The 23,752-nt window shown below is 39.5% G+C and overlaps 1 protein-coding gene across 2 annotated transcripts in view; it reads right to left on the bottom strand.

Annotated features, from left to right (window-relative positions):
* ERC1 (ELKS/RAB6-interacting/CAST family member 1) overlaps positions 1–23,752 on the bottom strand; it is a 415,242-nt gene that overhangs the window by 166,576 nt on the left and 224,914 nt on the right. For both annotated transcript variants that reach the window (XM_060164429.1, XM_060164430.1), the window contains exon 15: positions 6,512–6,672. In XM_060164429.1, the coding sequence (XP_060020412.1) occupies positions 6,512–6,672 (161 nt within the window). The remainder of the gene's footprint in view (positions 1–6,511; positions 6,673–23,752) is intronic.

The following is a 23,752-nucleotide window of genomic DNA, read 5'->3' as shown; positions in this document are numbered from 1 at the left end:
AACGGGCAAGGGATATTAGGGTTGTTTGTAAATGATTCTAATTCAGGTCACAAGAAAATAAAACGATTTGAGAAAAACATTTGAAATACTCGTGCCTCATCTCGTGAGAAGCTGAGCATCACGGTCACCGTTTAGGAGCAGGGAAAGGTAAGGAACTCAAATACTGTACTGTAAATACTGTAATTACTGTACTTAATTAACCCATCTCCATCACTGTCCTTAACAACTCAGAGCCCCACCTAAACTCTTAGTTCTGATGAGAAAAGATGTTTGACAGTTGATACCACACATTCTGTGAAGTAGGACGCATGAGAGAGCTGGATGTGAGGGTAGAAAAAGAGGGGACAGAATTAAAGAGTTAACCAAGGCTAGGAAGGAAGTCCCCAAGTCAAGAGTTAGAAACTTTTCTTTATAATTTTAATTAGGACCAGTCCCACTAGTGTTATTTATTGCTATACTATACAGCATACTTTGCTTTCTTTTTCAACTCAAGTGTAGGAAATTTTCATAAGAATTTATGTGATTTCCCACAAAATATTTAAAGCTCAGTATTTCAGGCCACTGTGAAAAATGCTTCCAACTCCACTAAAAGTCCTTTGTCATATGTCCAATGACTCAAACAAAGGCACTTGGTGGAAGTATACGTAAGTGTGGCTTTGCAAAAAGTATACACGTTCTAGTCCTTACGTATCTTAAAAGGCATTTCAATTTGTCACTAGCATATAATTTGCACAACTATTATCAATTTTGTGGTTAATTTGGAAGACTGTCATAGATCCCCAAGTGGGATTTTATTTTTTAATGTCAGCAAATCTACAATAAATTTTAAAATGAAATTCTACAGAATATTGGGAGATAAAATAATTTAAAATACAGTCTCATTTTAATTATTCAAAGTAAATCATATTGATCACCTAACTATACTAACCCCAAGTAGCCTGAACTTTTCCCAGTAACCATTTTCTACAGCTTCCTTAATTCCAAGCATACTGCATTTTTCTCTCAAATTAAAAGGCAAGTATTTTTTAAACGCCAGAATTCAGATTGTATTACTGAACTCTTCTTAAGTACATATGAAAATTTATTTTACGTGGGTGGGAAGTCAGATCTTTCTGTAGCCAGAAGTCATCTCACGAGTATATAATGTGGCCCACAGTGCTTTGGACTTCTCTAGCAACTTTATTAATGGGACGCTATTTATCACACAGCTCTAGATTCTCAAAGAAACCAAACAGCGATTCCACCACCACCTTCTGAAACAAACCAATTCTCAGTATAGTCAAATGCGTAGTTTGATAAAAGTTTACTCAAAATGAAACGTGAGTCTTTTGAGCTGTATTCATAATGCTAACATAGGGTGAGACTGCAGTAGGACTTTGAATGCAGGGCAGTGGAGAATGAATCAGCTCATCTAGAAATCCTGATAGTGAAGCTCGTGACCTGAACTGATACTCAGAATTTATTATGGTTGTTATTTTATTACTTTCCTCCCTCTCCCGTTCATCCCTTCTTTCTTAGTCAAAGAGGTTAACATAAAAGTGAAGTAAAAAAACAGTGATTAACAAAACCACAGCATGAGGAGAAGAACCAACATGAGATCTGCCAATGAAAATGTCCCTTCTCCCCAGGGCTAGCCAAGCAACTCGAGTGCTTCTTCTGAGACACTGGCAGGCTACCAGGTGAACAGCTCCACATCTCCCCAGACTCACGGCCGTCTGTCTGTAACAGACACTCAGAAATTACAATTATAAATACTAGGGTTAGAAGAGAACTATCAGGGCATTCCTTTTGGTTTGACTAGTTCCGGATTATTCCAGAAAACTAGACTATCCTGGTGCTTTGCTGAAAGACTGTCTCTACAAATAGGCCAACCATCCTTTCTTCAGGGAAGACTTTTCTTATTCCAGATTCAGTCACACATGTTTCAGGCTCTTGTGCACATTGCATTCCCTTCATATTTCTTCTGCATTTCAAGTTCTCTGGTTACAGTAAACAAGTCCTTTTAACTTGTTCAGTTATTATTAATAAAACAATGAACACATTTAAAATATGGTGGGTCCTGCCATAACTACAGAAGGAAGACTCTTTTTGTCATTGCCAACAGCCACAGATAGGATATTACCTTTCTTCTTTTACATTTTGCTCAAATACTTTCCTGATTTCTTGCAAATTGTTGCCAGTAAGTACACGCAGCAAGCTAACAATACCCACTACTAAGGGCTTCCTATGCCAGGCACTGCTCTCAGTCCCGTATAGCAACAATTTCTTATCCTACTGTGATGAAGATGCTATGAAGCAGGGACAATCATTATTGCCATTTTACAAATAAGGGGACTGAAGCACAGGAAGGCTAAAGAACTTGCTGAAGACACAGAGCTCATAAGGGGCAGAGTTAGAATCCAGATTCAGGCTCTTTCATTCCAGGAAGTATGCTCTCACTATTTGCCACAAGTAATTAGATGCAGATACCATGCAGAACTCCTTGGGGGGAGTGAACTCCTTGCAAATTGACAATGAACGAAGCAAATTCTGAGCAAAGTTGTAGAACTGAGACACTCCCAACCCAGGACAGATGATTAGCAGAAACTGCTCAACATATGGAGAGGAGTCCAGAACACAGCAGAAGAAAGTCTATTCCCTTGGTCAGCTATGCAGTGAAAAGGAATCAAAAGTTTACTGTATCAGAACCCGCAATATGTCATTCATAGTGTTTTGTGTATAATTATGCTTAGGTTAATTGTACAGCTGTTTTTTTTTTTTTTGTGGTACACGGGCCTCTCACTGCCGTGGCCCCTCCCGTCGTGGAGCACAGGCTCCGGATGCGCAGGCCCAGCAGCCATGGCCCACGGGACCAGCCGCTCTGCGGCACGTGGGATCCTCCCGGACCGGGGCACGAACCCGCACCCCCCGCACCGGCAGGCGGACTCCCATCCACTGTGCCACCAGGGAAGCCCAATTGTACAGCTTTTGATTGAGGTTTTATGAATTATTACTTAATATTTGTATGCCAAACTTAAAAAAATTAAACTATAGTTGATTTACAATATTACGTTAGTTTCCGGTGTACAGCATAGTGATTCAATATTTTTGTTTGTTTGTTTTGGGTTTTTGTTTTTGCAGTACGCGGGCCTCTCACCATTGTGGCCTCTCCCGTTGCGGAGCACAGGCTCCGGACACGCAGGCTCAGCGGCCATGGCTCACGGGCCCAGCCGCTCCACAGCATGTGGGATCTTCCCGGACCGGGGCACAAACTCGTGTCCCCTGCATCGGCAGGTGGACTCTCAACCACTGCGCCACCAGGGAAGCCCATGATTCAATATTTTTATACATTATACTTTGCTTAAAATTTTTACAAAATAATGGCTATATTTCCCTGTGCTGTACAATTAACTGCTGTAGCTAATCTCCAAAATATACAAACAGCTCATACAGCTCAATATCAAAAAACAAACCACCCAATCAAAAAATGGGCAGAAGATCTAAATAGACATTTCTCCAAAGACATACAGATGGCCAAAAGGCACATGACAAAATGCTCAACATCGCTAATTATTAGAGAAATGCAAATCAAAACAACAATGAGGTATCACCTCACATCAGTAAGAATGGCCATCATCAAAAAAAATCTACAAACAGTAAATGCTGGAGAGGGTGCGGAGAAAAGGGAACCTTCTTACACTGATGGTGGGAATGTAAGTTGGTGCACCCACTATGGAGAACAGTATGGAGGTTCCTTAAGAAACTAAAAATAGAGTTACCATATAATCCAGCAATCCCACTCCTGGGCATATATCCAGAGAAAAACATAATTCAAAAAGATACATGCAACCCAGTGTTCACTGCAGCTCTATTACAATAGCCAAGACATGGAAGTAACCTAAACGTCCATCAATAGATGAATGGATAAAGAAGATATGTTTTATATATTTATACATATATATGTATACACACACACACACACACACACACACACACAGGAATATTATTCAGCCATAAAAAGGAATGAAATAATGCCATTTGCAGCAACATGCATGGACCTAGAGATAATCATACTAAGTGAAGTAATCCGGACAGAGAAAGACAAATATCATGATATCACTTACATGTGGAACCTAAAAAAAAAAAAAAAAAAAAAAAAAAGATACAAATGAACTTATATACAAAACAGAAATAGACCCACAGACATAGAAAACAAACTTATGGTTACCAAAGGAGAAAAGAGAGCGGAGGAGGGATACATTAGGAGTTTGGGATTAGCCACCACTCTCAACAGCATGTTTGGATAGACGATTTGGCCTGAAGTGCTTAATTTGTTAAAAGAAAGGTATTATACAACCATTTTATTAAGATATGAAAATGAGAGGCAACAACAAGGAGAAATTTAAGCGCAAATTAAAGCAAGGACTACTTTAAAAACTTTAAGTCAGTAAATCTGCAGGACAAAAATCTTGTAGAAAATCTAAGAACAGCATGATGCTGTCGTAGTATCTCCGGAGCAAATGAGGAAGGTGATTTAAGACACAGGTCACCTGTCAGAGCCAGGTTTTAACACCTTATTTCTAGAACTTTTATTCAATGTTTATTCATCAAATTTCTATACCACTTATAAATTCTCTGAATACTTTAATTACTTATCCCATGCCTTAGTGTGTGAGTGCTTGATCTTACCAAAAACAGTTTTGCAAATCACAGTATTTTTCTGAAATGTAATCTCTAACCTGGGTTGGCAAGGGAAGTCCATAAGAAAGTTTAGCACTGTGGTTCCAAAAATAATAATAATAAAACAAAAAAAATCACACGCAATTCCCTTTTAATGGTTTAAAGTCAAGCATTCTTTAAAAAATTCTTTCATATCTTTTCAAAGTCCTAATAATAAAGGAAAATTCCTTTACAAATCCACCACAGTTTTGCTATGGACACTTGAACTGAGTGGGAAAGATCTGACAAGTCGAGTCAAGATACTGGTACACAGAGAAAACGAAACAATACTCCTATCCCGTTGCTTTAGCAGGGCCTGTTTGTGCTTAGGAGTATCGCATCGATACCTTGTATTCCCGAATATTATATCCATCCTTCTTGTTCTTATCATCAGTGATAAAACCTTGTCTTAAACTGCTTCTACTAACCTGGTCGTAAGAAGCAAACTTTCTCGTCATGATACTCAGAACCCTAAATTCTCCCCGTTCTCCCTGCGCATCAACCTATTTCTGGCTCCAGTTATCTGTCACTTCCGAGAGCACATCACCTGTAATACTTTTCTAAAAGATCAGGCTCTCTTAACCTCCCACTGTGTCCTAACAATCCATAAGCACAGGGGACACCCCGACATTTGTTTCCTCAACTCCTGGGCTGCCGTCATGATAACAAAACAATCATGCCCCATGAAAATTCACGCCGAGGTGTCATGGCAAGATCCTCTGCTACTTTGTAATTCTCATATTCAACATTTATTGACAGTCCAAAGTAGCAGAAGAGGGGATGTTAGCTTCAAGCACTGGCTGGGCTCAGAAAGACTGTTTACTTTAGGTCAGAGAGAGTGCGTATTTATTGCAGAGAAGAAGGAACTAACAGAAAGTGGGAAAAGATTATGTGAAAGAAAATTAATGGAGATAGACTGCAGAGGAGGGAACCAGAGCTTAAATCTGTGATAGAAATAAGAAGGAAGCTTGGTGAAGGAGAGACGGTATCTCCTCTGAGTCAGAAGAGAAGACAACAAAAACACAGGTAACTGCTGAGGTGATGAAGGTAACCGAGGGGTCCCAGCATAGACTTGGTTTCAGGAAAATGAGAGCAGGACAATTACATAGGGGTGGGGATCGGAGTGATGGAGAAAGTACTAAGGGACTTAAAAAAGAGACATACTTGTTCTGAAGAGAAGGAAACCAGAACTTTTCAAAGTCACAGAGGAGAAAAAGAAGCAGCTGTATTATGCAGAGCAGATATATACAGCCTTCACAACAGACTATCTCAAGGAAGCTGCAAGATGCCTGGGAAGTAGGAAAATGATGTAAAGAAAGGTTCTGCTAAAAGTGACAATTCTGTAAAAGCTGACTGGAGGGCGTGGCAAATATTAATGGTTAAATATGGGGGATGGGTATAAGGAGGTTCATTACACTATTCTCTACTTTTGTGTACCTTTGGAAATGTTTATAATAAAACATGTTTTTAAAAATTGCCTAGCCATCGTATGTCCTCAGGAGCAATGGTTATCTTCCTCAGAAAGCTCAACAACTTGCCAGAACTTTCCAGAAGGTTTTAGGAATTTCAGAGACACAGTTGCATACGGATACATACACTCTAGAGGACTGCAAAATTCAGTGACAGGGAGGCAAAGAAAGTTTCCATTTGACCAGGATTTGTCCCAAATTTGTTCTAAGGAGTGAGAAACACAAGTGAGCATTAAAATTAGGCTAAGTGGGTCAGGCGTGACAAACAGGGCCAGAAGATGAAAGCGATGAGGACAAGTATTTCTACTAAGCATATGCCTGAAGACCAATGTTATAGAACTTACTTCATCTCCAGAACTTCCTCTAAGTGTTTTCTTCTCTCGGCCCGAAGGTTGGTCAAATGAGTCTCCTTCTCTGCCAGCGACTGCTGAGTGCAGGACAGCTTCGCCTTCATGGACTCCAGCTCCTGCTTTACCTTCTCCATGGCCATCAGCAACTCCTCCACCTACGATCAACACACAAAGGTCAGAAACTGAGCATCTGGGCCAGGTATAGTCAGAGGAGCTGGGCAGTGGGCAGCGCCTGGGTCCACAAAATTGAAGACACACCCATCAAAAATTCTGTACTCTCGCAGGATCAGACATAAATGGCAGTTAAAGAAATACATCTTTCATCTTCCCTCCACTATAATTCTTCTCAGTTTAGGTCCAAAAAACCCTCATTTTCTTTTTGACAAATGTAAGGGCATCAGAAGTAACACTGTGCCAGAAACAATCCCTTCTAAGGAATTTATCTGGAAACAGTCCGGAAACTTCCATGGAAATAACAATATAATGCAGATAAAAATATAAGGAACAAAATCATAACAAATATTTCTAGAAGGATTTTAGGAAATAAAATCCATAAACTTGACTAATACCAGATGCAGAATAAACATAAATGAGTCATTTTTATTCGTTCAAACTAAGATTCTTCTGTTTATACCATTACAAAGAATTTCTTGTTAAAGAAACAGCTAGAATTCAATCGGATAATTTCCTGCTCTAAAGCTAGGTAGGTAGAGATTTTTTGAGGAAGGCAGGAAGAAAAAAAATATATGACCAGATAGAGAAGAGACAGAATACTTTTAAAAGACCTGTAAAGGACTTCCGTGGTGGCGCAGTGGTTAAGAATCTGCCTGCCAATGCAGGGGACACAGGTTCGGGCCCTGGTCTGGGAAGATCCCACATGCCGTGGGGCAACTAAGCCCGTGCACCACAACTACTGAGCCTGTACTCTAGAGCCTGTGAGCCACAACTACTGAGCCCACGTGCCACAACTACTGAAGCCCGCGGGCCTAGAGCCCATGCTCCACAACAAGAAAAGCCACTGCAAAGAGAAGCCCGCGCACCGCAACAACGAGTAGCCCCCGCTCACCACAAATAGAGAAAGCCCACGTGTAGCAATGAAGACCCAACACAGACAAAAATATAAATAAATAAATTTATTTTAAAATAACTAAATAAAATAAAAGACCTGTAAAAACATGAGAGAAAGAAGACAGAATGCTAAAACACAAGAAACTAAAAGAGCAAGTTCTGTACTTTATCAGTTATTTCCACTTACTCCGGGTGGTTCCAAAATCAGATTTAAATAAACACGTTCATCTTAATTCAGAGGCGAAAAGATGTTGCCAAAATATCTGTTATTACCTAAAAACAACCTCAACCAGAAAATCAAACAGCCAAGTATACCAATCACAAGAGTTTACAGTCAGTTTGCTACTTGACAAGAAATAATCTTGGTTATAATCCTTTCCAGAGGTAGAGGTGAGTGTAGGTAGATGGACTGGTAACAGCTGTTAAAAAGTTACACTTAGTTTTTTGGCACCTGAATTATTTTACTTTGGGTATCTTCTCAGAAGTGATCAAGTTAATGCTCTCAGCTAAACAGCCTCCTGACAGTCCCAGTTGCTGTGAGATTTTTTCTTATTATGCAGATCTCTTTGGATATGTATTCACATATCAGCAAGCTTTACAAGAACATATAACTGCCTGCCTTTTTGAAAACTGTCAATAAGGATGATTCTACGTTATCAGTTTAATTCATATAAAATCTTAGCAAAAACTAGATTAAATTATGCCCCAAGGTATACTCTTACAACACAAAATCAGCCATCAACAGCATCATTTACAGAAGGTCTAATAAATAGTGAGATGTGTCCACCTTTTATGAACTTAAGCGTATCTCACAACATCTCCCTCCCATCCTGTCCTTCACTGCTCCAGGCAAGCAACGGTGTCAGTTTCTTACATAACTTGAAGAGATATCTTATACATACACAAGCAAGCATGTATAAACTATTCCTCCTTTTCCTATACAAAGGTAAGCCCACTCTATACATACTCTTATGCATCTAAAGTTTTTAGTAAATATTTATTGAAATACAGCATAAAGAAAAATATACAAAAATTATAAATGTATAACCTGAAGAATTCTAAGTGAACAAACCTATATAAAGAGCACAGACCAATAACCAGAACATTACCATCGCCCCAACCCCCCATATCCCTTTTCTAGATTAAGAGTAACCATTATTCTAACACTCCAGATTAGTTTTGTCTATTCGTTTTAACTTTATACAAATGGAATTACATAGTATATAATTTTAAGCACAGATTGTTCCCCCCCTGGTGTTATATCTGTGAGATTCATCTACATTGCTGGGTAAAACTGTAGTTCTGTAATTCTCATAACTGTATGTGCAAAAATAGCAAAATTTACTGAAAGCACTTTTGATAAACAGAAGTTTTAAATTTTAATGGCATTTAACAAAATTTTTCCTTTATACATGTTTATGTTCAGAGCTTTTTGTATAATGAACATGACAATTTTGTCAACCTCAAGGTCATGAGGCTACTATCCTTTCTTCTAAATCCTTTCTTGGACTATACATTCACATTTAAATATATAACGTATATGCAATTGATTTTTTAATATGGTGTAATGGTCCAACTCATTTTTATCAACATGGATATCCAATAGGCTCAGCACTGCGAACGGTAGAAGGACTTCACAGTCATGGTAGGAAGGTACTTTGGGCCTACTCGGCAAAAGATCAGAAATTACTTAAAGACAACTTATAAATTATAGGAAAAATAATTTAACAATGTTCTATATTGCACATAACCACCTTTAAATTTCATAAATGATCCATCTGAAATATCATATGCACTGATAAAAGGTGTATGTATATATTCTAGAGCTAAGAGCAAAACACACACTTACATACTCACGACCCAGTAGCTTTTGTTAAGTGCAATTATCCAACTGTATTCTCTGACTCTCCTGTGATAGGTAATCGCTATTCTTAATTTGTGTACTTATTTCCTTGCATTTCTTTATTTTTACCTCTGATGCATATATTCCAAAATAAATCACTACTCAGTTTTATCAGTTTATGAACACTGAAAAAATGGTATCACTGACTTTATTTCACCCAAAATTATGTTTACTCATGCATATAAAAGAAGGGCCCACCACAGGAGTATAACCCGGATCTAAGAGCAAAACGCACACCTACGTCCTCACCACTCCAGAGGTAAAAGCAATGACAGTCAACAGCACTGAGGACCACAGCTCTAAGGTTACGGTTTCTCACTAAACTGAATGGGCTCCTTGGAAAAATTACTGATTCCAGATTAGGAGGCAGAAATATACAGAAGATGGACTTTGCACATGCAGTGCCAAAAAAACAAGAGAAAATAAGGATCATGACACAGAAACTCTGATAAAACCAGAAAAAACACAGCCGAAGAAAGAAAAAAAGAAAGCTTAGAGGAATACCCCTTATGACTATAGATGCAAAAAATACTATAAAATCAAAGCCAGCAAGATATAAAAATTGAGATTTATCCCAAGAATGCAAGGTTGGTTTAACATATAAAATAAATGTAATAAATCATATTAATAAAATACATGGCAAAAACCACATGATCATTTCAAAAGATATAGAAAAAGCATCTGACAATTTCCAAAACCCTTTCATGATAAAAATATTCAAGAAACTAGGAATAGAGGAGAACTTCCTCAAGCCAATAAATGGCATCTATGAAAAACTTTTAGTGATGAAAGACTGCATGCTTCCCCTCTAAGACCAAGAACAAGACCAGGATGTCTGTTCTCACCACTTCTGTTTAATATTGTACTAGAGATGATAGCCAGTAAAAAGTAAGCTGCAAAAAATTTAAAGGCATCCATATTGGAAAGGAAGACACACAATTTTCTCTAGCTGAAGATGATATAATCTTATAAAGAGAATAATCCTAAGGAATCCATTTTAAAAAGTAAACAAATAGGGGCTTCCCTGGTGGTGCAGTAGTTGAGAATTCACCTGCCGACGCAGGGGACATGGGTTCGAGCCCTGGTCCGGGAAGATCCCACATGCCGCGGAGCAACTAAGCCCGTGTGCCACAACTACTGAGCCTGCACTCTAGAGCCCGCAAGTCACAACTACTGAGCCCGTGTGCTGCAATTACTGAAGCCCGCATGCCTAGAGCCCATGCTCCACAAGAAAAGCCACCGCAATGAGACGGCCGTGCACCGCAACAAGGAGTAGCCCCCACTCGCTGCAACTACAGAAAGCCCATGCGCAGCAACAAAGACCCAACACAGCCAAAAATAAATAATTGTGTGTGTGTGTGTGTGTGTGGTACGCGGGCCTCTCACTGTTGTGGCCTCTCCCGTTGCGGAGCACAGGCTCCGGACGCACAGGCTCAGCGGCCATGGCTCACGGGCCCAGCCGCTCCGTGGCATGTGGGATCTTCACGGACCGGGGCACGAACCCGTGTCCCCTGCATCGGCAGGAGGACACTCAACCACTGCGCCACCAGGGAAGCCCAATAAATTTTTTAAAAAGTAAACAAATAAGTATACAAAGGTTACAGGATACAAGATCAATATACAAAAATCAACTGTATATCGATACACAATGAACATTCCAAAAATGAAAGTAAGAAGACAATTCCATTTAATATAGCATAAAAAAGAAGGAAACACCTAGGTATAAATTTAGCAAAAAAAAAAAGAGCAAGGTTTCTGTTGAAAACTATAAAAGGTTGCTAAAAGAAATTAAAGATTTAAATAAATAGAAAGACAACATGTTCATGGATTGAAAGATGTAATATTAAGATGGCAATACTCTCCAAACTGATCTACAGGTTCAACAAAATCCCTATAAAAGCTCTCTTTTTCCCAGAAACTGACAAGCTGACCCTAAAACTCATATGGAAATGAAAGACAGCTAAAATAAGTAATCTGGGGGTGGGGGGAAAGAGGACTCATACTTCTTGACTTCAAAACTTACTACAGAGTTTCAGGATGGTACTGGCATAAGGATGGACAAAGAGACCAATGGAAAAGAACTGAGAATCCAGAGATAAACCCTAACTTTTATGGTAAACTGATTTTTGACAAGAGTGTCAAGGCAATTCAATGAGGGAAGAATATTCTTTTGATTGAAAGGTGCTTGGACAACTGCCCTATTACTTTACATTTTAAAGTTCCCATGCCATTAACTTCTTAGCGAAAATGAGTCACTTGTCTTATAGAATGACCCACATTTTGGATTCAGTTGACTGTTTTTCTTAATGATACTATTTATGGTGTTCCTCTGGTCCTCATGTTTCTTGTAAACTGAAAGTAATAGGTAAAGGCTTCATGAGATTCGGGTTTGTTTGGTCTTTCTGACAACAGTACTCCATAGGCAAGGTGTGTACATCATATTATATCACATAATGACTGTCTGTCTCACTTTTAGCAATAACACTGATCGGTGTCTCAGAACCATTTATTGAAAAATCCATTCTATCTTCACCTTTGACATCCATCCAGTATCCCCGTAAACATGGATATGTTTCTATGCTTTCTATTATGATCCACTGGTTTGCCTATTCCTACACCAAAACCACATTATTTTAATTATTATAGCTTTATAAGGTTTGACATCTAAGAGAAATGGTGTTCTCTTTTCAAGAGCATCTTAGCTATTTTTGAATTTCTGCAAAAAATATTTCCTGAGTCTAGCATAATCCGGGCACTGTTCTACAACAGTTCATGGAAGAGATATATGGAAGAGATGTATATTTAGGACTTTAATATCTTTCAGAAAAGATTTATAATTTCCCCCATAATGATCTTGAACATTCTAATAATACTTATTCCTTGGAACTTTATACTTTTTTAAATGCTATATTAAATATTATCTTTTTTAAAAAATGTAATTTTCATTTTGGTGCAGGCCATAGAAATGCCACTGATTTCCAGAAACTTACACTGTATCTAGTGTCTACTTAAATAGTCTTTATGGACTTTTTCTCTACTATGTAGACAAACATTCATATCTTAATGATAGTTTTCTCGCTTACCTTCTAATCCTTATAGTATTTATTTCTTTTACTTGCCTTACTGCAGAGCCCAGAAAGTCTACAAAGATGTTGACAGCATGCACTCTGTCTCATTTCTGATCATAAATAGAATACTTTAAAAGTTTTATCCATAAGTACGTAGTATAATTTTTAATAGCTGTCCTTTGACAGGTTAAGGAAATTCCCGTCTACTACTAGCTAGTTAAGAATTTTTTTAAATTATAAATTAATGTAAAGTTTCTGCATTTCTTGAGATGATTATATGACTTTTCTCCTATCACATTTCAATGTGGTAGACTACAGTAAGTAGTCTTCTAATGAAACCACTATTAAAATCCTGGAATGAACCTCACTCCTTCAAGCATATCTTTCCTCTTCACACACACTCACCTTGGACTCCAGCGATATTTTGTTCAGGAATTTCTGTATTTATGTTCGTGCTTGAGACAGGCCTAAACTTTTACTTTCCCGTATTAACTCTGTCAAGTTTTGATATGAAGTTATGCTGGCCTTATAAAATATGTCCCTCTTTTTTATTTTTCTGGAATTGTTTCTATAAGATTGAAATGATTTGTTCCTTGTATGTTTATTAAAAATCACCAATATAACTCTCTGGGCTTGAAATTTGTGGGAAAAAATTTTATTACCAACTCTTTTTTTTTCTTTCAGGTTTTCTTTTTCATATTTAGCTAGCTTTGCTGAGTTTCATTTTCCTTGGCATTTGCTCACTTAGTCTAAATCTTCAAATGTACTGGCAAAGATATCCTTGTATCTTTTCAATACTGGCAGGACTTGGAGTTAGGAGCCCTTTATCATTCCAAAAGTTGCTTGCTCACTGTGCCTTCTTTCTTTTTCTCTTTTAGTCTCACCCAAGGCCAGTCACTTTTCTTAGTGTTTTCAAAGGACCAATTCTGGGTGTTATGGACCCTTTTTATAAAAAGGGGGGAGGTTTGTCTCTTAGACTCTCTACCTTGGGCTGCCATGGACATTTTCTTTTGCCCTGCCAAGATACAAAAACCAACGTTCAAGTTCAACAGCTTACCAAGTACTTATCTTTGAATTCCCTCTCTGTTCATCCCCTGGCCTGAGAATTTTCTACATTCTTGATAACTTATGAATGCATATTTTATCAGCCATCTTCAATTGTTTCTGTGGAAGTTATTTTCCCAGCATCTAGTCTGCCATGGTTACAGATATGTTTTATCTTTCATTCCAAACTTGAACTTACAGAATTTCCTTGTTAGTAAAACGTAATTTTCTTAAAGATTGCTTAATTTTCCCACCCATTTGAGTGCCAGGTCAAGGTGTCAAGGTATTTCCACCTCAGATCATACATACATCCAAATAAGCTTTAAAGCACTTTAGCATTCAATGCAAGAACGGTGCCATGAACCAGGATTTCCAGCTAATCACCTGATTTGTGCTCTGGTTCCAAGCCAGGGAAACAGCTTCAAAGCCAGATGGAAATTCTGCACTTTCTGTTACTTTCCCACAGTCCCAGAGAACACATTCAGCTGTCTCCACTTGGACACCCACCCCGCTCTGTGCCCACCACACAGCAGTTGTTGTGTAGTTTTGCGTACAGACACTGAGAAACGAAGGTAATGAAAGCTGCGTAGAAGAGGAGATACATACCACACCGAACAATGAAGAAATTCTCCACAATTTTAAAATGTGCTCCAGGTCACAGTATGATTTTCGAAAGCACACGCTATAAGACATTTAAAAAAAAACAGAGCTGGGATTCAAGTATGTAACCTAACTGCCTCCACTAAAATATTAAGGAGAAAGTTCAAGGCTGAGAGTGTGCAGCGCCAGCAGGACCAGATGGTTTGCTTAAATCACAAGCTAATAAACTTTTACTCAGAATAAGAAGGGAACAAATCATGGCTTCACCACAGACCCATTTTCCCTAAGAGAGCAAAGCAACTGGGCGCTTCAGGTAGGTGCTGGCAGAGACTGCATCTTCAAGTTTCCCTCCTTCTTCTGTTCCACAACGAAGAGCAAAATACTTTTTGTAGTTTCCAAGATGCTTATGGAAAATCTTGTTACAGTTTCTTGGGAAGATAAGAGGCATAAGTCTCCAAAGGAGAAAGAAATGATTAGAAGAAAAAAGGAGGGATACAAAAAGAAGATTATCTAGAGGTTAAGCATTCATTAATGTAAATGTAATTTACATTACATTTACATTAATGTAATTCTGTAAGTCAGATTTTCGTATAAGTCCCCTAGTTTTCCTGATTTCAATGAAATTCTAGATTAAGACCCACTCTGTTATACAAGCCCCCCCCCAAAAAATTTATCTAGCTCTTGAGTTGAGAAGCATGTTTGAAGTATTAATGAGAACTTACATACATACCTACATACACACATTCCCCTACCTTCTCCTAACAAACTGCTTTAGGTACCTCACAACCACTACTAATGAGAATTTGAATTCACAGAATTCCCAAGAGATTTATGCTAGTATTTATACTAGAAATCATCTCTTTATCCCCATATGTTCTCTTTGTCAAAGCATGGTAATTCTTTGACCAGGTATATACCAATAGTGCGGTATTTTATGAATATGGAACACCTATAGCTATTACAATAATAATAAGAGCAACTTACATTATGTGAATACTTTGAATGCGCTAAGCCTTTTACATATGTTGCCTCATCATCCTCACGAGGATCCTATGAGGTGGCATTATTGTTAGCGTCAGTTTTACAGAAGAGGAAGCAAGTTCAGAGTTTAAGTGCCTTACCCCAGGTCACACAGCCGGAGGAGGCAGAGCTAGGATTCCAACCCAGGCGGTCAGAAGGCGGTCAGACTCCACTGCTGTTCACAGTTAATGCTGCTTTGCTACAATGTATCAGTGTTCAAAAAGTCCTAAAACAGCCTCCCACAACTGTATCTAAGGAATCCCTCTGGGGAGTGTGCCTGTGCCCACTTTTGCATCTTTCTATCCGTCCTTTCTCTCCCTTCTCTCCCATCCGCTCCCCACCCCCCCAGGTACTTAACTCCCTCCATGTGCCAGGCACTGTGCATTATACCACCAGGGCTTAATAGAAATACACGTGCTTCCCTAGTGCTCCATGTAGAGATACAGTCATTAACTAATAGTATTTGTAAATGTATAATCATAAATCATGAATAGTTTTATGTAAGGAAGAACAAGACGCCATGAGAATAAGTAACATGAGGGCTTCCCTGGTGGCGCAGTGGTTGAGAGTCCACCTGCCGATGCAGATGCACGGGTTCGTGCCCCAGTCTGGGAGGATCCCACATGCCGCGGAGCGGCTGGGCCCGTGAGCCATGGCCGCTGAGCCTGCGCGTCTGGAGCCTGTGCTCCGCAACGGGAGAGGCCACAGCAGTGAGAGGCCCGCGTACCTCAAAAAAAAAAAAAAAAAGTAACATGAGACTTTGATCTATGTTTTGGGGGCCTAGAGAAAGTTTCCCCAAGAAAGTCAAGGAGCAGATGGGGAGGAAAAGAGCATTCCAGCTCCAGCGCCCAGCAAGTTTAGAAACGCTGAAGTGGGAATGCATATACCTACAAGAGAAGATGAAAGCATCGCAAGCCCTGAGAGCAAGAGGAAGAAGGGTGCACACGTGGCAGGAAAGGAGGAAGCGGGCGGATGCAGCGCTGTGCAGGCCATACGAGGGGCTTTTGGCTTTTCCCCCCAGAGCAACAGAGGTACCAAAGGATGTGACCAAACAGAGGAGCGAGATGATTTAGAATGTTAAAATCAGAATGACTAAAATAATGGCCCAAGGAATCTAAGCTGAACAGAGAGGGACACCAAGCCAGGGCCAGTGGATTGGTATAAAGCAAAAAGAGACAAAGAAACTCAAGAAACATAGTTGCAGTGGAAACCTGAAAGCTGAAATGACAGCAAAGTGTGATCTGAGAGGAGGACGCTATAATGAGTGGGCTGGAGGTGGACTGGGTTAGCAAGGTCTAGGATGCCAGATATGGAATGAAGAAAGGTGGCGACCTCTCGGGCCCGGAAGCAGAGAGGACAGACAAGTGGGTTATCCACACAGATGCTGAAGCTGGTGAGGCAGCAAAAGCCTGCAGGGAAAAGCTTCACACTACAGCTGAGCAGCATGAGCCCTGAGGAAGCAGAGGCTCTTACATGGGTGTGATGGACCAGAGGTCTGAAGGGTAACACGAAGCAAGACGGAATTCACATTTACTGACCACCAGGAAGGGCTGTGGGGAGTCTGCAGGGGAGAGGCCAGATTACACTTCGGGCAAAGAAGGTGAACGTGGTCCAAGAAGTAAAATAAGAGTGTTTGTGCCAGGGCCAGGCACAGAGCAGATACTCAGTGAGTATTTGTTGAATGGGTGAATAAGTGAAGATAGATGAATCTGTGAATTCTGGTGACCTAGCAGGAAATGTAAAAGGGATGAGAAGAGTGGAAGAGCTGGGTTAGGGCAAGAAGGCACTGAACAATATGGGGACGAAGGTGCAGAGCACAGATGCTCGGGGGCTTTTGGGGGTGGGGGGCAACATCTGCTGAAATGCAGGATGAGAGGCACAGCAAAATTAACTCCAATAGGTTCGCTGAAGAGAGTGGGCACTTCAAAATAAATCAGATGCCCCTAAAATAAGAATTTAAATATTTTGGTTTTTTTAGTCCCCATGTGAATGCATATGACATGTGATAGTGTTGATTACAACTCTCTATTCTGTTTATTGAAAATAAGATATAAGTGATTCTTGAGGTAACCTAACGGTAACAGGTGCCACTGAATGCAGCAGAATGTTAGACTTAGGGACTGTCAGGCATTACTACTATCTTTTATTCCGGACTTTATAAAGAACCCAAACATGGGTAGAAGTCACAGATAACAGCACTGAAGAAAACCACAGAAACCACAGTTCAACTTTGGGAGCCACTAGATTTCTTGACTTTTTATATACAGTTGGATTTCTCCAATATTCGACAATGCCAGATGAAATCAGCAAATGACACTTTTGATAATTAATGCGCTCCATGGGTGAAGAATTTACAACGTGTTTTTACTGTCCCTCAAAATATGCTTCACATTCCCTTAGGACGCTTAATAATGCTTAACAATGCATGTGGCTCACAAGTACCCACACAGTTGAGGCTGACATGCAGGGGACCTAAATTCGCACTGACTGGCTGTATTCCTTCACTGGTAGCTGCCTTTAAGTTTCCAGTAACATTACGCTGTGGTAACAAATCTTCAACTGAAGATCAATTTTAAAAGAGTGGAAACACAACAATGTGAAGGAAATGCTTCTTTTTCAAGCCATCTCAATTTTCCTTTTTTTTTTTTAAAAAAAAACAGCGCAGAGGGCTTGGGTAGATAAATCCTAAAATAAGCACTCATCACTCCAAAGTGGAGCTTGAAAAATCAGACATCAATAAAATGTGGGTGCACATTTTCAAAGCAAAGCAAATGTCCCCCTACTGGTAGGACTCTCATCATCTGAGTGACTGAGGGTGGAAAAAGGCTTTGAAAGGGCCAGTGTTTATCTCACTGCCAACTCTCCTTAGCATCAAAACTAAAAGGTAAAAATCTGAATTAAGCACTGAAAACTATTTTTTCCGGAGACTGTTACTTGATTAATGTCTCCTATAACTTGCTTATCTTAGCAACGAACAGGTTGCACCAGAATCAAGTAAAATATAAACTTAATAGTTTCCCAGGTCCACATAAACTCCACGGCTCCTATTCTATGCCCGTAAGAAAGAAGGACAGAAATAATCTAGATAGCATCACACTTTCTGTCTCCGGCGAAGAAGATGGGACAACTATCATTTTGCACTTTTCTGCATCTGGGTAACTCAGGAAAAGAAATACAAAAAGAGGAGGAATGACAAGACTTTCCCTTGAACTTCGAGCTCTGGTAAGTTCTCTCCTGAAAAACAATTGTTTCTGCATTGCTGGGAAGTCAAGGTAACAGGATACAGTACATGACAGGAGGGCTGTATACGTTGCCTATAGGCTTTGGAAAGAAATTTCCTGAGTTAAAATTATGTATTTGGTTATTTCACATGGAGAAAACCTTAATTCACCTTTATTACAGAAAACAGCAGTCCTCTCGCTAGCATGAAGTCGCCAACAGGGAAGAGAGCATTTAGCGCTCAAGCCCTTCCTCTAAGGTCAAATGAACAATTTGAATAAATCAGCTTCAGACTGTTTCCTTAAGTTTTCAACAATGAAACCAAAAACTTACTGGCATTTTAACTGGAAATGTTAATGCTCATTTGCATTGCTAAAAAAAATCAAATAGCTACCTAGAAGTAAGACAGTGACATTTCATTAATTAGAGATACATTTTGTGGGGAAAACATATTTCAATATAACCCCTGAAAAATGGTTACAAAGAAAATATTGACCAATGACAGTTATTTGACCTTATCAAAAGCATATGATTAGCCAAAGGAGTAAAGTAAAAGTGTGGGATTTAACGTCTGGCAACCCAAGGATGCCAAGAGGGAACTCATAAGTATCACACACACACACACACACACACACACACACACACACAGGATTATTCTGGTCTGGCCATAATAAATGAGGCTCAACATTTGTGTACTGCCTTTAGAGGCGACCAAAACACTTGTGGGGGAATAAGTTATTCCACACAGGTGAGAGCACAGAGCCCTAGAAAGACTATGAAACTCGCCCTACGTCACAGTTAATAAACAGAAGAAACCGAACCCACGTCCCCTGATGCTGGCTCAAAGCCCTTCACACCCACCCTCGCTGCCTCTTCGTTAATTCACTAAAGAGGGTGGACGTCAGAGGAAGGGACACAGGAGCACCGACGCAGAGCTCGGGCCACGCCACACACGAGAACTATCTGCTGTGTAGGATAAGTGCCGCTGTGCAGATTTCTCTAGGAAAACATGTTTCACTGAAAACATCCAGGAAGGCACAGCCAAGGAGAACATAAACTGCATATAAAGATCAGCAGGAAGCCATCTGGCTCCCACGATTTCACCTTCAGCCATATCCTGGATGACTGCCTCTATCATCAATAACTTGGTTTCTCAAACTGCACAGCAGGAGGTAACAGAATAAGGGCCAGACACCCCAAGAACCATTACAAGCAAACTAAACATCATCTGTTACAGATCTGCCACAAAGATTCCAAAAGCACTTCCCAGTGTGGCAGTGGTTACACAGTTTAGACACAAGTATAAAAACACACCTACTTTGAAAACCAGCATCTACAGACTCCCGCACTCAACTGTGTGGTTCATTTTGGGGTATGCCAAGGTTTTATTTCTTCTCCACTGCAGTTAATTTTTTCATCTGACTTTAACTTTTGAAAACACAGATGTGGTCCTTTTGTTGAATAAAAAGTAAAAATCAACCTGAAATTCAGAGACACAGATATTTCCTGAAGTTCCAGGATAACATAATCATGTACTATTTTTTCAAAACTTTTCAAAAGTAAGAAACTAACCAAAAAGACAACCAGAAGTGTACTATTTTAAGAACTACTCTACGAACTACTGATGAATATAGGGGTTTTGTTTTGTTTTGTTTTGCCATAACCATTGCATGTGGTTACTTCCTGGAGGCTTCAGTTTTCTTTCAGACTTTCTTTAGCTGTTGTCTAGTGACCCCATCTGGCAAAATTATAGAGGAAGTTATATTGGCCCAAGCTTCTGGCAAGTCAAACTTTTTTTATTTTATGTAAGAAGGAAATAAGAAAATAGAAGTTCAGGGTGAAAGAATTTTAAGGATTTTTAGCTTCATCCTTCTGTAATACATAGGATAAGAGGAAAACCATGTAATTAAGAAAAGGTCATGCCATTCTAACTGAAGGAATTCATGTTGCTGCCTTTTCCTTGTTATTCTTGAAGATGCTTGTTTAATATTCTGATCTTCTATTAAAAGTTGTATTAAAACTCTGAGATTTCTGCTTGCTTGTTTAATACAAAGATGAAGTAATTAATTCAAAAGTGTATCCAGCATAACTGGATGAATAAGATTTTGAATAGTACAGAGCTGTTTAAATTTTTAAGTAAAGAGTTATTAAAAACAGAGAAATGTCAGTTTAAACCATGAAAATCGGCCTTGAGATGATAGGCTTTAGTTGTCTCTCATTCTTACTATCAACATTCAGAGCTTGATTTTACTAAACGGGGTAAAAATTACAAGCAGAAACTGAAGGAGCGCTTTTAAAACACTGAGAGTTTCATTTTAATTCACCATCTGACTTATTCCGCACTTGTGAAGGTGGCTACAACATTCACACAGTTTCAGCTCTTCTTTTGAACATTCACTGTCTGAGACATTTGAATTTTTAGACATGCTGTTATCTGAACATATTTGGGTAATTTCCATTAATAAGTGGATTGAAATGCAGAATAATATTGGGTCGCCATTACCGCAGACTGTATCATTCCTTTAACTTGAAGCCCATTTCATACATCTCTCTAAGATCAAAAGGAGGAGAAGTCTAAACATGGAGATTTCTGCTATGGCCGGGTACAGCCATTTAACTTCTTCTTTCAACAAGCCAGAGATGGCAGAACTCTCTTTGAAGTGGCAGCCCTGTTGGCCTTTGAAGTCCCTTGTCAATTGCAGAAAGGCTCTGGTGGGGTTTGTTTTGTAGCCAGCTGTCACCGTGAAGGCAGACATGACGTATTTCCAGCAGTCTCACTTCAGGGTCTGTCAAGTGACTGATTTCATAACCAGTCACCATAACAAAGGAGATTCAAACTCACTGACATGAGAGCAAGAGTCCACAGTGAAACTTACTAGGTTCCTCTTGACAGAGCCTGATTTAAATACTCAAGTGATTACACAATGGCAAAGAGATGACGGCTGTGAAGTTAACTGTCACATCTCCTCGGATCCTTGAATATTAAAAATGTACTTTCCATATGTTTATCAATAAAATGTTTCATAACAACAGTATCTTCAATCTTTGCACTGATGAGAAATGATGACTTCTGCAGAAATCAGTAAACTGCTTTAAAATCACAGTTTACATTGCTAACTTACAACTAGACTTTCTTATATAAGACAATGATTCTCTATAGTTCTGAGACAAATGTTTGCATTTGTAATGCTTTTAGACTGCTCAGCTACTCAAGTCAAAAATCCCCACCACTCCGGACACAGAAATCAGTTTAAGACTTAAAAGGATAAGTAAAGAAAAACAATTTAACATGTGTTAAGAAACTTCCATAAGCTATAAATATAGCCCATGATAGCACTATATAAAAGGAAACACTCTTAATAATATTACAAATCTATTTTTAAGGTGGGGAGAGATGACACCAATCTTGAAAAATCAAATGTTAAATTTACCAATGATGATCAGAAGTATTAATTCCACTGGAAGGAAAACAGGGTAGGAACAAAAAGATTTTCATACTAATCTGACCATAGTTTATGTCTGTTATGTAGAACGTTTTGAGCTTTCAGATGTTTTTATGAACATGGCTTGCTGCTATCAGAGCAGAAGACCAGACGTACACAAGACATTTAGTTCCCAGGGGCTCTCAGGCCAGCCTCAGTGTGGTTAGTGCTGCACGCTCATCCCAGGAAACACAAGTCCTCTACTTCCCACTGAAGAATAGGTCACAGGAATCCCAATGATTCCTAAATTTTACTTTTCCATTCTGGCTACCATGCTTTAAACTCAAGCAACAAAAAAAAGCGTAAATTACGCTCAAATAATGATATCTATTCTGTCTTTAAATCTACAATTCTGAAATCTTTTGAGTTTTTCTGATCAGATGACAAAGCGCTTCATTAAATCCCATGGAAAGGAACTGCAGCAAAGAATAAAAACATGTATCAATTTAAAAAAATGTTTGGTAAGGTCTGTAAAAATCATAAACTTACATGAAACTTTAAATTGTTTAGTAAATAAAGTGATGCTGCTGCTATTAGGGGTACAGACACTCAGGTGGTCAGAATTAAATTTCATTCATTCACTCATGCACTCAAAAAATAGTCATTGATTGCCACTGTGTATCAGACGTGACGGTAGGTATCAAAGATACAGCAGTAAACAAGACACAGCCTGGCCCTCACGGAGCTTTCATTCTACTAGAGAAGACAGAGAGTCTCTTCGGTGACAGTAAATAAGTCATAACAACACAGTAAAACAAACAGTACAGGATGCTGCTGCAAAACATGGGGGAGACACGTAACTCAGACTTGGAAGGTCAGAGAGGAATATATGGAAGGAGAAGTGGGATTTATGCAGACAAGAGAAAAGGGCAAAGATGAAGACACTGCTTCATACAGAGGGAAATGTAGTTTCATAAATGCAAACCAGTCTTCACCCTTCTGAAAAAGGACCCAATGAGCACTGGTGCTCTTTTTCTATCCAAGAAATATTAAATACATCCAAGACTTTACTATCGAAATGATTAAACAAGACTACTGAGAAAGCGTTATCGTGGAGGCTGGCAGCTAACAGGTAATCAGTAAAGGCAGTACCTCGAGCAGTCGTTGTATTAAGAGAAAGATGCTATGTACGCGTCCTGTGGGCCACATCTTCTGGTAATAAGCCAGGCACGTATTTATGGACTCATCAAAAGCTTACTTTGCAGAAATATACAGAGTAAACAGGTACTCTCTCAGTTTACGTGCATTTGAGGTTAACTGGAAGAGGCGTGTATGCTGTGAATGGCAAACACAAAGCTAAAGTGAAGAAAAAAAGCCAGTCATACCTCATCTCCCGACTTTATATTCTGAGCTCAGAGCACTCTTCTGAGCTAAACGTGTATATCCAACTCCCTACTTGACATCATGAGAAACAGGACACAGGCACCTCCAATTTGGCATGTACAAAGCTGACCCCCTACCTTAAACTCTCCCTCCTCCGGCTTCCGCAGAGTTGAATAAACACCACCACCCTCCACTTACACCGTCATGGCGGAAAAGGTGGGCATCGGCCCCCCCACATCCTCCTCCCTAACCTTCCCCACGCAGACCAGCAGCAGACCCTGCTCGTCCCACCTCCAAGCAGCCAACACCCTCCCCCGCCCTTGCATCATGCCGCATCTTCCTGACAGGTACGGCCCTCCTACCCGTGCTCTCTCTCTATCTATTCTTCAGATAACTGCCAGAATAGGCTCTCAAAACCTAAAATGGATTTTCATCACTCTTCTGTTTGAAACGATTTACACCACAATCTGGTTTCTTCCTACCTCTCCAGTTTCATGTCAGACCATCT

This window comes from Lagenorhynchus albirostris, chromosome 11 (genome assembly GCF_949774975.1).
Source record: "Lagenorhynchus albirostris chromosome 11, mLagAlb1.1, whole genome shotgun sequence".
Lineage (NCBI taxonomy): Eukaryota > Metazoa > Chordata > Mammalia > Artiodactyla > Delphinidae > Lagenorhynchus > Lagenorhynchus albirostris.
This window is presented reverse-complemented; position numbering and strand designations above follow the sequence as displayed.